Below are 15810 nucleotides of genomic sequence, written 5' to 3'. Positions count from 1 at the left end.
TTTACATGCAAGAAACCCCTCAAACTGTTGAAAGTATTCTGCATTGATGAGTGGGGCAAACTTTCTTCAGACTGATGTCAAAGACTGCCAGGTGGCTACAAAAAGCGTCTCACTGAAGTTATTTCAGCCAAAGGGGGTAACACTAGCTATTAAGTGGTAGGGTGTCCTAACTTTTTCCTCAGTGAGAATATTCATTTTTGTTGATATATTTGGTTAAATGAGTAAAACAATGTTAATATTGTTATTTTTTTTCCTCCTCATTTTATAGACTAACAAAGTTTTTCTGCATAACTAGGACGTTATGACATTTAGCTAAACAAAACTTTTACCTTTTTAGTGGCACTTTTTCATTTAGTTTGGACCCAAGCCTCACAAATAAAAATGATTACAAGCCAGGAACATAATTTTATTTCTTTTTTTCTGTTACATGTTGTTATATTTGGCTTTTTTTTTTTTTTTTGTTAAAGTATACATTAACCATAATGCGAAGCAATAACTTCATAGATGTGTTATCATGCACTGGAAACCCTCCCCAGTCATAATGGATTGGACACAGCGGCTAATGGGAGCCAATGAGTTAATGTAAATAAATAAATGTACCTCGTCTAAATAAATCTTTAAAATTAGTCTTGCACCCTGGAAAACTATGGAAAAAAATAAAGGGACTATTGAAGAATCTTTCTCTGGTTTTGTAATTTGAGGTATGTGAGTAAAAATTTCTAGCATACACAGAGTACTATATGTTGTATATGTACTGTATATACATGGACAGTGAGTATATGGTCTTTTTTTTCTCCCCAGAGCTTTAAACGAAGGTAAAAAAATATCACATCAAAAAATCCTTTGCAGAATAAACGCTTATAGACTTAAATATATTAAAATTTAAATATCCACAAAAAAAAGTCATTTTACAGAGAAACTGTTTTGGATTTAACTATACTGTATTTGGCCCCTAAATTAAGTGAAAAATAAAAATTGCACTTGATTGGAAAAAAAATAAATAATAAAAAAAAATATATATATATAAAATTTTAAAAAACTTTGACGATTGAACAGAAAAAAAAACTGTTTAGAAATGCAATTAAAATAGTCAGGGCCTGACATGGTATATTAAGGAAAATACAGCATAATTTGGGATGTATTAGTAAATATGGATCCCCAAAACAATAACAAGCAACTACTTTGGTGCTGTGCGTGTTCTGATCCTGTTTTGAAACTTCCTCTTGAGGTTCTCCTTGATCTCTTTCATTTTGAAGCAGTAAATGAGTGGGTTGACGGCAGCGGGCAGCAGGCTGTATATCATAATGACCACGACACGTACAGACTCGGTGAAGTGGTAACCCTGATTGTTGGCCATGTACACGAAGCATCGCGGCATATAGTATAGTCCAGTGATGAGCAGCTGTGGTGAACACGTAGACAACGCCTTGCCGCGACTCTCACCACCGTACTTCTTGGCAACTGTCACAATGATGGCAAAATAGGAGAAGATGATGAAGGAGAGCGGGCACAGGAGGCTGAACATGGCCAGAGGGAAGGCCAAGACCAGAACCTGGAAAATGACACGCAATGTTAAAGAAAAATCTGTTGGAAAAAAAGTTTCCAACTTTGAGACCTCTACCTGTGATTGAACGCAGCTGAGTCTGGTGATTGAAAAGTGGTCGCAGTAGCACTGTCGGATGACGTTAGAATTGCAATAAGGCATCACAACTGCCTGCGTGACCACCGCCACCATCCATGAGGCAGGCATGAGCCAGGAAATGGCACACAGGAGCGTCACGCCGGTGTTGGTAACCACCGTTGGGTAGTGCAGCGGGTCACAGATGGCCACAAAGCGGTCCAGTGCCATCAGCATCAAGATGAAAGAGTGCGTGGCGCCCAGGAAATGAACAAAGTACATCTGCGTGAAGCAGGCCGGGAAGGCCACCAGAAATTCGTTCCGCCAGTACCTTCACATGACAAAAATCAGTAGTTGACACGTGACCCAGATTAACACATTAACTGCTATTGACTATTATCTTTAAACAGAGAAATGTTGGAACAGCAGTGAACCTCCCCAGGAGTGCCTGGCCAACCAAACTTAAATGTGAGTGTCGGTTAAAAAGCATTAATATGACAAAATAAGACATTTGAATCTGGATTTCTTGGGTTAGGGTTAGTAATTTTCCCATGACTAACATTATTATTTTTTGTTTGTTTCCGAACATAAATCTCAAGAAATTACCTCCAAATGATCCTAGGTAGTGTGACTGTTCCGAAGAACAAGTCAGTGAGGGCCAGGTGGCAGAAAATGAGGTATGTGGGCTTATGGAGGTTTCGGTCCAACTTGATGAGAACCAGAGTGAAGATATTCCCAACTGTGATGGCCAGGAAGACCGCGAGGAGCAACGCAGACACGACGCCATAATACGTAGATGTCAGGCCAGGAAAGCCAAGCAGGAAGAAGTGAGTAAAAGAACTGTTGATAATCAACATCTTGGTCTGGACTGAGAGGGGAATTGACAATTAGGAATGTTAAGGAGAATGTTAAAATAGAAGCTATGCGAGGGTAGAAAAGTAATTAACAAGTCATATATGTTTAGTTGTCATCATGAAGTATCAGTGCCAAGATTAGAAGGGACAGGAACAAAACCACATACTACCACATTGGTACACCACAGAAAGTTAAATCCCAATGTGAAGGAAAATAGTGCATATATTCAGCAAAAAAAATGTTTTTACAAAGGATAAAATACAGATGCATTAGATCATACGGTTAGTAATGAAGAAGTAAAGTAATGTCAAAACATGGGAAAAGACAAGGAATGTTAGGGAAAATATAATATATTTATGTTAGCAAACCATTTTAACTTATGTAGGCGTGCAGATTTAGGCATACATTTTAGAGAATGACATGGAATGTTAAGGAAAATACTGCATGGCGTTTAGAAATATTTACATATGCAATTTGCAATTCACATGAGACAAAATATTGATGAAAATTTAGAAGTATCTGTGCCCGGGATAGTGAAATTTAAACAATCTGTTACATGGAAAACATGAAAAATGACATGAAAATTGCAAATGATCAGCAGGTAAATGAGCACAAAATGCAACAGTTGCAATAAAATATTGATACAAAACTTGAGAGTCTGCGCAGGGGGGCTTGTTCAAACAACCTGTTAAAGCAAAAAGGGGCAACATGGAAATTAACCTGGAAAGTCAAAGAACACAGCACATTTTTGGTGTCTCTCTGGCACTACAGCACCAAGAGCGGCAGCGAGCTGTTGGCAGTTAAACATCAAACGTACCTCTGAAGCTCTCCCTGGCGACTACCACGCAACGTGTGTTCCATTGCTTATTTTATGTGTACTGCAAGCTTCCCAGGTGGATCAAATTCAAAACATCAGCTGTTCTTGCCGCTGTTGCCCGAGTTGGCGTCACACTTGACGACAAGACAACAAAAGCCCTGACCACTTGTAACCTTTTTTTTAGGGCTGTCAAATGATTAAAATTTTTAATCGAGTTAATTACAGCTTAAAAGTTAATTAATTGTAATTAATCACAATTCAAACCATCTCTAAAATATGCTATATTTTTCTGTAAATTATTGTTGGAATGGAAAGACACAAGACGGATATATACATTCAACATACGGTACATAAGTACTGTATTTGTTTATTATAACAATAAATCAACAAGATGGCATTAACATTATTAACATTCTCTTAAAGCAATCCCAGGATAGAAAGACTTGTAGTTCTTAAAAGATAAATGTTAGTACAAGATATAGAAATTTTATAATAAAACCCATCTTAAGGTTTTCGTTTTATTAAAATTTGTAAAATTTTCAATCAAAAAATAAACTAGTAGCTCGCCATTGTTGATATCAATAATTACACCATGCTCACTCATGGTGCTGAAACCCATAAAATCAGTTGGACCCAAGCGCCAGCAGAGGGCGCCAAACACAAAAAAAAACAAGTAACAAGCGGACATTACACTGTGCTGTCATTGTAATCAATTTGAGCGGGCCATGTGCGTTAATTGCGTCAAATATTTTAAAGTGATTAATTAAAAGAATTAATTACCGCCCGTTAATGCGATAATTTTGACAGCCCTATTTTTTTTTTTTTTTTTAGTAATGTATTACCTTTTTCACTGAGGATGGTTAAAATAACATGAGTGGCTAAAGTGTCAAAATTCGAAGTACATATGGGGTGCCAATAACGGTGATAGACATCCTATATATTTGAACTGGCAGGGGGCAGCTAATGGTCGCTGTCAGCCATCCCAGTTCAAATGGACTGGACGTCCTATGTCGTCATTGACAGCCAGTGAGTTAATGTTTGTACCTAGAGTGTCTATGTGTTTCCTTTTGAGTTATCTGTCTGTCTGTCTGTCTGTCTGTCTATACAGCTATTGATACATACATGTGTCATACATCTATAAAAATAAATGCTTGCGTGGAAATATTTAAAGCAGAGACTGGTTGTTCATGCACTTGATTTAAATGAGCAGAACATATCTTTGAAGCAATTGACGCAGAAATTGAAATTTCTCCAAAGAGTTAATACTTTTTATGCAATTGTAAAGACTGTGTTTCAGATTAAATTAATTTTTACAGTTATTTATATCATCATCATCATCATCACAGCTCTTTCGTTGGGGCTGGTTTCCCATCCCGTTGCGTAGAGCTGACCAGATGAGCTAGGCCCCTCCAATACTGGTGGTCTTGTGCCAGCAGATTTGCATCCTTCAAGGTAACTCCGTGTTGTTTGAGGTCTTCCGTGATGGTGTCAAGCCATCGAGTGCGGGGCTTTCCTTGTGGTTGTCTCCAGCCTGCAGCCTTTGGGTCAAACTGTAGGATGGCTCTTGTCGGGTGGTCAGGAGGGAGACAGAGAACATGGCCAAGCCAGCGGATGCTGCGCTGTGCATCCAGGCGGGAGGCTCTGGGCTGATTTGTCCAGGCTTGCTGGGTTTTGTTGGAGATTTTCTGGGGCCACCTGATGTTCTCATGGTTCCTGCTGTCAAAGCCATCTATTCTTGCGGCCAGTGTCTTGTTTAAGGGCCATGTTTTGGAGCCATAGAGAATAGAGAGTACGGCGGTGTTGTAACTTCGGAGCGTCGTCTTCCATGAGATGGCTTGGTGCCGCCAGAGTGGTTTCCAGAGACACTGGAGGGCAGAGGCTGCCAGGGCTCTCCGAAGGAGAATCTCTGATTTAAGATCCCCGTTATCGGTCACCGTGGACCCCAGAAAAACGAAGCTCTTCACAGGCTCTACGGTGTCATCGCCAAGCAGGATGGGGGGTGGATCAGGTCCCTCAACGACATGCATGAATTTGGTCTTGGTCCAGCTCACTTGGAGACCAAGCTTTTCTGCCTCTTCACTGTACTGTATATACTCAAAGCGTCCCTCAGCTGGTTGTAGGAGGTGATGAGCAAGATGGTGTCGTCAGCGTACTCCAGGTCGGTCAGTTGGTAGTTGCAAAGGTCGGTCAGTTATTTATATACTCATTTATTAAAGGGAAAAACTGGAAAAATATCATCTAGTGACCAGAGGTGGGTAGTAATGCGTTGCATGTACTCTGTTGGATTTACTTGAGAAACCTTTTGAGAAAAATGTGTTTTTAAGAGTAGTTTTACTAAGCCATACTTTTTATTTGAGTAGCTTTGTGAAGACAAACGCTACTCTTACTCCATGACTTCGGGCTAACCAAGAGTCGTTACATTTTTCCTCTTTATTCTCCATATTACTTTTTTTTTTTTTTTTTTGCCAATGATGCCACGAGTAGCTCCACCAATTTAACAAATGAGACGACACAACAATAATCACTGCATTCCTTTATACCAATCAGACACAAGCTTGCCATTCTATGATCACGCCAACCTGTTCAATCACGTGGTTTCTCTAAAGCACCGTAAAAAGGAATCATTGGGAGTATTTGACTTAGAGCGCTGCCCTCAACATGACTCAAAAGTGTGGATTTAAACTTCTCTCCCAGACCACGCAAAAGGGGAGATATGATCCTTTTAATTTCATTATAGTAACTATGGAGGAACTATTTACTATTCAAGCTAGGAACTATTTTGTCCACGAGAGGGGACTCATGCTCTTTTGACGAATGATGCTTCATTTCTGTTTCCTGTTTTTTCTCTTGCCGGGATTCGATTTTTAAAAAATTATTTCTTTGGCTTTATGTGGTTATGTAATGGGTTTTTGTACAGCATTATTATAACAACATTTTATATAGATAAGTTTGAGCTGAGAGAGAAAAATACCATTATTATTATTATTTTTTAAATGTAATCAGTTACTCACAATTTTACTCATTACTTGAGTATTCTTTTCACCAATTACATTTTTACTTGTTCTTGAGTACATTTTTTTGAACGGCTAATTTAACATTTACTTGAGTAATATTATTTTGAAGTAACACTACTTTTACCAGAGAAATTTTTTAGCTACTCGACCCACCTCTGATAGTGACACATTTCATCTTGCAGTACTAATTACGACCACATTATTTTCCTGATTCAGAGAAGTAAAAATCATAACACTGTATAAGAAATATAAAATGACCTTTAAAATGTCATTCAAACAAACATTGAGAATTTAAAAAAACAACAGGTGTTTAACCACATGAAGTTTATGATTAAAACTGAGCAAATATTATCAAAAAAGTACAATAAAAAAAACACTAATGGCATGCAAGCTCACAAGGGAAACATCAAGGCAATCGTCCTTCTGAATACAAAATCCCAGTGTGTATTTTAATTGGTTAGAGGCATTAATGTCCCTTGTGTCTAATGGCTTATTATCACCACGCAGCCTTTAATACACAAGCTGCAGCCACACTTACTGAACACAAAGCCCAATTTTCATTATAAATACTGTAATTGTTTACTGGGAAAACAGTTGTCGTTCTACATCGTGAAAGAGGAATGATTGAATATTGTAAATTACATGTTTAAAATAAAGCCCAAAAGGCGATCGATATTAAATGTTGAGCAATGCTAGATATACAATATAGTTTCTTAGGAAACAAAAATTGTCTATTGAGTTTATTCCTTACGAGAAAAAAATAGTGGTTGAGCAGAACAGATGTACTGTATATCCAAGGTGTTCTCTATTAAATTCTGAGTTTCCACGTGATTACAAATACATAGAATAATTTACTCAGAGGCACAAATGGTTATCTTTGAGTTTATTTCTTGTTAGAAATGGAGCAAGAGGAAAAAAGGTACTCAAATTCAGTACTGTAGGATTTTGAAACTAAATTTTGAGCTGCTATGAAACAATATTCTAAGTCATTCCTTACAATCCCCTTGTATGACACATTGTTGCTATGCAGTGGCTTATGATCCTAAACACGTTTTTTTTTTTTCTTCTATAGCTCGCAAAAGCTGGGGTTATTTTTTGAGTGAAGTTCAAATTGGTACCTTGGGAGAATGGCGAAAGTGTTACAAAACAGCATCTCAGCTGTTTACGCTATCCCGACACCTCCGAGGTTCATTAAGAGGTGCCTTGGGGATGCGAAAGTTTGCATTTACTTACAAACAAAACAAGTCGTTAAGCTTAATGAGGTGAGCTCATGACAAAACATTAAGGCTGGAGTGACACTTTTGTTCTACGCCAATCCCAAATCAGGAATTTGCTTCGAATGACATACAGAAACATAACATCTGTCACATTGTTTTTTCCACCATTTTTTGTCAGGTATGAAATGGATAAATATTATTAAGCAACACCTTTTCAATATCTCCAATTTAAAAAATAAAATAAAGTCACCTCTACGTTACTCAAGGGTGTAGGTTTGGTCTCAACATTGGTAGTGACGATATAATAGCATAAACTGCATAGCACACTTTTTGCTGGGGACGGGAAATTAATAAAATTAAACACATTATTGAACGGGGCTCAGGGCTACATTTCTCGTGAATATGAACCTAATTAATTGCAAGGCTGAATGATCAATGCAAAATGAATCGGTATTGACTTATACTAACTATCATGTGTATAGGTGTAAGTGATACAACGTTCGATTCAAACTTTTGTTCTCAAAAATTACTAAAGAAAATTTTTGAAGTGCAAGTCCCTTTATTAAAAAAACTGGGAGCTATCCACGAATGGGTCCACTTCTGGGGAACACTGGAACACGTCTAGATATCCAAGGACCTATCTACATCTAAGGCATATTAGACTACCCCAAGACTCGAACAAAAGTTCTCTCATAAAATTCTGATTGTGATTTCATTACAGTTTTTTTTTTCATGTCAGTTCATGATCATGTCATGTCACCCATTCTTGGAGAACTCCCTGTTTTTTGTTGTTGTTTTTTTAAAAATATTTTCTCTCTGAACACTCTGAAGCTATCGTGTTGCATTACCGTAATGCACATAATGCAAACAATGATCCAAATGAGGGACAGCTAGCTTGATCTCTTTGTTCCTTGTGGAGGATGGCCTGACTACAGTAGTTTTTCAGGTTAGCAAGTTCACACAGTTTAATGTTAAGCTAATTCTGATGCAGGTCAAGCTTTCAATAGCAAAATTAGTGGTGTTTCCCCCGCCTCCATAGCCTTGACGTCTTTTTACATTGCTGAAAGTGGCTGCTGCTGGCTGTGAAAAACTTCTAACATCCCTCCTCTTCGAAGGGGGCGGTATGTTGCCGATATGAAACTGTCGGGGCTGTGTGTGTGTGCGTATGTGTCTGTGTGGTTTGGAGGAGTCATGTCATCAGTCATCAAAAAATAACTCTCTGAACTCTCTGAAGCCACCGTGTTGCATTACCGTAATGCACATAATGCAAACAATGATCCAAATGAGGGATAGCTAGCTTGACCTCTTTGTTCCTTGTGGAGGATGGCCTGACCACAGTAGTTTTTCAGGTTGGCAAGTTCACACAATTTAATGTTATGCTAACTCTGATGCAGGTCAAGCTTTCAATAGCAGAATTAGTGGTGTTTCCCCCACCTCCACAGCGTTGACGTCTTTTTACATTGCTTAAAGTGGCTGCTGCTGGCCATAAAAAACGTCTAACATCCCTCCTCTTCGAAGGGGGCGGCATATTGCCGAAATGAAACTGTCGGGGCTGTGTGTGTGTGTGCGTGTGGTTTGGAGGAGTCAAGTCATCAGACAACCAAACGTGGGATTCAGGGGGGAAAATGGATGGGAACATTCGGCAAGTGGAAAGGAAGAAATGTAAGTCTGAACAATGAAAATAATTCACTTAATAATGGTAGGGTCAATTCTGTCCTTACAACATATGGGAAGGCAATCTAAATTACCTTTGTAACTGAATTCATTATATTATGCAAATAAAGTTGCTTAAAAGTAGGTAGGGACAATTTGAGCGTCCTCAAAAGTAAGTAGTGTTATGTCCCTCCCTACCGTCCCTATACAAACCTACGCGTTTGATGGCACTCCTATCACAGTATGCCACCACGGGTTAGATTTTTTTGTTCGTTTACTTCTGAAATTTCTTCAAATATTTACTTTGTTTCTTTGTTTCTTTCTTTTTTTTTTTTTTTAAAAAAAACTTTTTTTTCCCATTTTTTTACTCATTCATAATAATAATCCAAAACAAATTAGGCTCAGTGTGTTTTGAGAGTTTAGTAATTTGGAATTTTAAAACTAATAATAATAATAATGATGATGATAATAAACTAAAGCAACATGCTTGGTCTGACATGCGTGCAACAATTTGGTGAGTTTTTAGTGTTTTCAGGCCCTCAAAATTAACAATGTCTCGCTGCGAGATTTCTTGTACAATGAAAAATGACGTTGTGTCGTCACTCCCATCCAGACAGTGGCGGTGCACAATTTAACCGACTTGTCAACCACCAACAAAGAGAGAAAAAAGCAGACGTGTACCGACTCTGACAATGGTGCCTCCTGCTGGCCGAGTGATGAACCGTCAGTCTTTTGGTCGACATGGCGCCAGATCCACACTACACTGCTTACATTTAGCTAATACTAGGACGATTATACTTTCCTTTTGACATCTTGCAATCGAACGAAATACTGCCTTTTGTTTTGAACGCGCACCTAAGGAAATCCACGTCAAGCTGAACATGCCTCGCAGGCGTCAGGTAAGAAAAGCAAAGCTAGCTTTAGTGCTAGTGACATTGGCAATGAGGTTAGCTTCTTTAGTTAGGTTAGGAACAATGTAAATGTGTACGTTTCCTGTTTTGTTACATAAGTGGAGCTTTTACACGTTAACGATTTTTGAGGGTATTTTGAAACTAAAACTGCAATGTAAATTAAGAAACGGCCCACTTTTGTAGCTCTAGTGTGTTGTTAGCTAGAAGCTAACACGTATAATAATATCTTTGTCTGTCAAATGTTAAACAATGCGTGTGTTCTTCGAACGATATACACGCCGAATCCCCCAAATGCCCCATTGCAATTGTTAGATGAGTCTTAATTTTTACATAATTTGCTGCTTACAACGAAACCAACTGTGAAGTCTTAAATGTGTAGATTTACTAATGAAGCTTGGTGCGTGCTGAAAACAAAACCGGGTACTACCAAGCTTCAGTGACACCACCGGGATTGTATGACACACAAGCATGCACCTAACTTAATTAAAAATAGTGTTATATTAAGTAAACAAACATTGGGTGTTCCGTTGTTCAAATTTCATTGGCGGTTAACTGCTAGCCAACTGGCCGATCGCACAAGATTGACCACCCAGGTTTTGTAAGAGAGAAATTGCATGCTAGACTAATACGTAATTGTTTGTCCTGTGGGATGATTACCGAATGCAAATACAGTAGATGAACTAATTAAGCAGTCTTTAGTTTTGTTGTAATTTTAGGTCCCGCTATATACAACAATGGCTTATTTTCCTTTTTTATACAACACAATAGAGACATATGGCAGGGAGTGGTTCCGATGCAACTGAAGATTCGGACTCCTCTGCTGAAAGAGAGCAAACCAACAGTTCAGAAAGTGATGGAAACAGGACCAAGAGACAGCGTCTCACCAGAGCCTCCACTCGCCTGAGCCAGAGTTCTCACGGTTTGTGAACTTGCAATATAATTCAATATTCGATCTCATTTCTTAAAATAACCATTGTATTTGGGATTCTTTGCTACAGATACGGCTGACTTGAAGCAGGCAGCAGACCAAGACGAATCCCCACCACTTACCCCTACAGGAAATGCGCCATCATCTGAATCTGAGCTGGACATCTCCAGCCCGAATGCCTCGCATGATGAGAGCCAGGTCAAAGATCAGGTCAATAGAGACTCTGATAAGGACCTCTCCCATCGACCCAAACGTCGTCGGTGCCACGAGACGTACAACTTTAACATGAAATGCCCGACACCTGGTTGCAATTCACTTGGTAAAATTGGCTTACATTTAGCTTTAGCTGCTGAAAAGAATAAGGAACATCTCATCATAACCAAATATTGTTTCTTTCAATAACGTTTCTTTGAAACAGGTCATCTCACGGGAAAACACGAACGCCACTTTGCTGTGTCAGGGTGCCCTCTGTATCACAATCTTTCTGCAGATGAATGCAAGGTGAGAACTTTTTTTTTTTTCAATTATTATAAATTAGGGGTGTAACGGTACACCAAAATCTCGGTTCGGTACGTACCTCGGTTTTGAGGTCACGGTTCGGTTCATTTTCGGTACAGTAAGAAAACAAAATGCAAAATATAAATGTGCTAGTTGTTTATTACACACTTTTGTGCTTTCAACAATAGGAACATTAGTCCATACAAAGCTAGAATTCTGCTCAATAATAGAAAATACAATATTCTGAAATGTAGATATTATGAAAAACAAAATAAAAAATAACTTTGGCTAAGACTTTTTCTTTAAAATAAATATCTGATGTGCAAAGTTGAACAGTTGCAACACTGAAGTGAAGAGTTGTTCCATCTATATTCTTTTTTAATTTGAGTTCCCCACCCAGAGGGCCAACCATCTTCCATGTTAACATATAACCGTTACCCACGCTGCTCACTGCACTTCTACTGTATGTGGTGCGACGGCCCTGGCCGTTTAATTGTTATCTTTTTTGAGACTGTCAGTCATCTGATCGCCGCGTCTGCCAGCTGGCTGCCTCCCCTCCCAACGTGGCGTACTCTGATTGACGCCGGACGGGCTGACGACGTCACCGCCGCTGACGGGCCACCCGAACTAGCCGCTGTCTGACATGTATCCATTATGCAGCGCTTTGTTTACATTTGCGGCAATAACGACACTTGCTTGACGGCAGCTAATCCGATACACGGTAATACGGCTCTGGGTAATACTATTTGGCCGTTGTTTGAGCATGCATACCCGCGTGTGTGCCTGAGTCTTGTTAACCAAATAAAGGCAGCGTTAACAAAAGTCATCTGACCGCTCGTCATTTTACAGTCAACACTCCGAGTTCGCAACTACGCATTTGACAGCATACGTGCCGCGTCCCTCCTCGCTCGCTGTTTGCTCGCTATTCATTCACCTGTGCATTTGATCGCTATTTTGTTACACTCCCGCTTTTTCGGTGAGGTCTTTTGTGTTCATTCGTTATTGGATCGTTTGTGTTCACCACTGTAAATAAGATCACCGCAGCAGTAGAGGTAAACTGCCGTTTTCGTTCAACCCGTTTTGTTTTGTGTAGAAGCCAGGTTGGTGCCAGTGGCTGTATTGTTTTTTCTTTTTTACGATCAGGGTTTACTTAGCGGGTGGGGTTCAAGCGTAGTTTCATTTTGTTTGTTGTTTTGGCCTGGGCTTACGCTGAAGCCAGCTTCTTCCGCATTTTGTATATTTTGTTCATTGCGAGTTCGACTTGTGTCAATAAATTTGTGTCCACTTGCAACTTGTGTGCGTGTCTCGTTTTATGTTACGCCCTTAGCAGCCGTCCGTGGGACGTAACAGTGGGATTATGGGAAGCATGAGCGGGCATTCCGCGCTTGCGTTAAATGCGTTGAATATTTTAACGTGATTAATTTAAAAAAAATAATTACAGCACATTACCGCGCTAAATTTGACAGCATTTTACATTTCGTCAGAAACTCGTTCGGTGCGGCCCCGCACCGAACCGAGGACCCCGAACCGAAACGGTTCAATACAAATACATGTACCGTTACACCCTTATTATAAATGCAAAACACAGGTAACAATTTTAAGTTTATAGTAATTCTTGTGTTAGTCTATTTTATGTATATGGCACTTCTCGCAATGAATACTCACATATTGCTTTCTGTGATTAAAAACATCTTTTTAAAAATATATTTTAAATAAAAAAATAATTTTTTAAAAAAAAAAATGTATATATTTTTTTAATTTACTCTTAATATGTTGCTTGTGCGATTACTAAATTTGATCTTTCAGGGAATCAATTGGTTATCATAATAGACATCTTAGTCTCTCATAATTGTGTAAAGAGAAGAGTATATGCATTATATTTTACCTTTTCAACGTGTGTTTGGCTTCGGTATCAGGTAAAAGCTGTCAGCCGTGAGAAGCAAGACGAGGAAATGAAGGGACAAGAGGAGAGCAATTCTCGCCATGCAACACGTCATCAAGTCTGTTTGCAATCAGAGCAAATGAAGTTGACTCTCTAAACTGTCAAATAATGTAATAGTATTGATGTGTCCTTTTGTGTTTTATTTAGACTCCTACGTCAAAGCAGAGCAGATACAAAGAGCAAGTAGCTGAAATGAGAAAGGGGAGAAACTCAGGCTTGCAGAAGGAGCAGAAAGAAAAACACATGGTACCACAGTGGATCTCCTTAATAGCTAGCTGTTGAATTGCTTTTCACTTGTTTTGTGGTTTCATCTTTGTTTTCTATTCTTTGTTGGGTCCACAGGAACATCGACAAACACATGGCAACACCAGGGAGCCTCTGCTGGAGAACATCACTAGTGATTATGACTTGGAGCTTTTCAGGAAAGCTCAGGCCCGTGCCTCTGAAGACCTGGTAATAATCTATTGCTTGGATGATAATAGCGATGAACACAGTCAATCAAATTAAATAGGATAGACATTAAAAACAAGAAGTAAAATTGCATGTCCTCAAGCACCTGTTTCTGTTGGTATTTCATTGTTTCCTTCTTGAACTTGCCTAAGTATCCTTGAGCAAGATACTGAACCCCACATTGCTCCTGGTGCTGCGTCACCAGTAGGTAGATGGCAATATTGTGTAAAGCGCTTTGAGCGCCTTGAAAGGTGGAAAAGCGCTATATAAGTATAACACCATTTACCATTGTCTTGGTTCTGTCCTACAGGAGAAGCTTCGCATTCAGGGTCAGATCACCGAAGGCAGCAACATGATTAAAACCATCTTGTTTGGCCGCTACGAGCTGGACACTTGGTATCACTCGCCCTATCCCGAGGAGTACGCTCGCTTAGGTCGCCTTTACGTGTGTGAATTCTGCCTAAAGTATATGAAAAGCCAGACCATCCTTAGGCGACACATGGTGAGAATCCTAAACATTATTCCAAAAATACGAAAACTGATTCTATTAACAATTTAAATTCTGCTTTTGTTCAGGCAAAATGTGTGTGGAAACATCCTCCAGGTGACGAAGTGTATAGAAAAGGTTCTATATCTGTTTTTGAAGTTGACGGCAAGAAAAATAAGGTGGGTTGATGCGGATTTTCATGCATACACAACATCTTGCTGATAACCATCATATAAGCAAGCAAACAATAAAGAAAGGACTAAGAATGATTTGATGGTTTTATTTCTCCGTAGATCTACTGCCAGAATTTGTGTTTACTTGCCAAACTCTTCCTTGACCACAAAACACTCTATTACGACGTGGAGCCTTTTCTCTTTTATGTCATGACTGAGGCCGACAACACAGGCTGCCATTTAGTGGGATACTTTTCCAAGGTAAATACAGAATTGAGCACCACTCTGAATTGCGAGAATAATAATAAAAAAAAAAAAAAAAGAATCATAATTTTTTTTTTTTTTTTTTAAAGGAGAAGAATTCATTCCTCAACTACAATGTTTCCTGCATTCTGACCATGCCTCAATACATGAGACAGGGTTTTGGCAAGATGCTTATTGACTTCAGTATGTATACTATTAATGATCATCTAAAAATCAAAAAGTTTCCAGACTGACTTTATTAACTTGTCTTTTTTTAAAGGCTACTTGCTGTCTAAAGTGGAGGAGAAGGTAGGTTCGCCAGAGAGGCCTTTGTCGGACCTCGGCCTTATCAGCTACCGCAGCTACTGGAAGGAAGTGTTACTCCGATACATGCACAACTTCCAGGGAAAGGAGATCTCTATCAAAGGTACATTAGAAAATCCAAAACACAAGCTTGTATAGTTAGAGGGAAAACAAAACATATTTAAGATTTGAACAAGTTGGTGCTGTTTTGATGCACAGAGATTAGTCAGGAAACTGCCGTCAATCCCGTGGATATCGTGAGCACGCTACAGTCACTTCAGATGCTCAAATACTGGAAGGGGAAGCACTTGGTATTGAAGCGTCAGGTAAGAACTTCCCCTGTGGCTGTTTTCATTCCTTTGCATGCAATCAAGCCCCCCTGTCATTGTGTTGATGCTAATGTGTGTCATGATTATTCACCCAGTGAGTGTGTTCACGCTAATGCATGTTTTATGTAGATTTCTTGACATTTTGGGCAACTAATATGTAGCTGTGGTTTTTAACGTGTGCTTGCAAGTTTTGCCTAAGCATGTAATTTAATTAACATTATCCATTTTCCTGTCAAAATGGATTGGACGTCTGGTGCTGTCAATGGCAGCCAATTAGATAATCATTTCAGCCCCTGCTCTGCTAATTTAAAATAACATGTCCTTCCATAGTTGTGCATCTTGAGCTCACTGCTTAGTTTCCTTTTCCTCCAT

At 39.1% G+C, this 15810-nt stretch overlaps 2 protein-coding genes across 5 annotated transcripts in view; one reads left to right on the top strand and one right to left on the bottom strand.

Annotated features, from left to right (window-relative positions):
* Nucleotides 1-1177: 1177 nt before the first annotated feature.
* Nucleotides 1178-3321, bottom strand: LOC130909920 (olfactory receptor 52E8-like). Its single transcript, XM_057826870.1, has 4 exons — nt 3291-3321; nt 2225-2486; nt 1622-1949; nt 1178-1552 (listed from the first exon to the last, which is right to left on the bottom strand). The coding sequence occupies exons 2-4, from the start codon at nt 2473-2475 to the stop codon at nt 1178-1180; spliced, it is 954 nt and encodes a 317-aa protein (XP_057682853.1). The 5' UTR covers nt 2476-2486; nt 3291-3321.
* Nucleotides 3322-9868: 6547 nt separating this feature from the next.
* Nucleotides 9869-15810, top strand: part of kat7b (K(lysine) acetyltransferase 7b) — a 63776-nt gene continuing 57834 nt past the window's right edge. For 3 of the 4 annotated variants that reach the window (XM_057826789.1, XM_057826790.1, XM_057826788.1), the window contains exons 1-12: nt 9869-10073; nt 10854-11004; nt 11084-11332; nt 11432-11514; nt 13428-13511; nt 13601-13699; nt 13796-13906; nt 14214-14405; nt 14480-14569; nt 14684-14824; nt 14917-15010; nt 15087-15233. In XM_057826789.1, the coding sequence (XP_057682772.1) occupies nt 10056-10073; nt 10854-11004; nt 11084-11332; nt 11432-11514; nt 13428-13511; nt 13601-13699; nt 13796-13906; nt 14214-14405; nt 14480-14569; nt 14684-14824; nt 14917-15010; nt 15087-15233 (1459 nt within the window). In that variant the 5' untranslated portion in view covers nt 9869-10055. Of the gene's footprint in view, nt 10074-10853; nt 11005-11083; nt 11333-11431; nt 11515-13427; nt 13512-13600; nt 13700-13795; nt 13907-14213; nt 14406-14479; nt 14570-14683; nt 14825-14916; nt 15011-15086; nt 15234-15328; nt 15436-15810 lie in introns of all 4 variants that reach the window. The other variant, XM_057826787.1, reaches the window with a different exon arrangement.

The sequence above is a fragment of the Corythoichthys intestinalis genome, chromosome 21 (genome assembly GCF_030265065.1).
Source record: "Corythoichthys intestinalis isolate RoL2023-P3 chromosome 21, ASM3026506v1, whole genome shotgun sequence".
Lineage (NCBI taxonomy): Eukaryota > Metazoa > Chordata > Actinopteri > Syngnathiformes > Syngnathidae > Corythoichthys > Corythoichthys intestinalis.
Note: the sequence above shows the minus strand (reverse complement) of the source record. Positions and strands in the feature narration are given on the sequence as shown.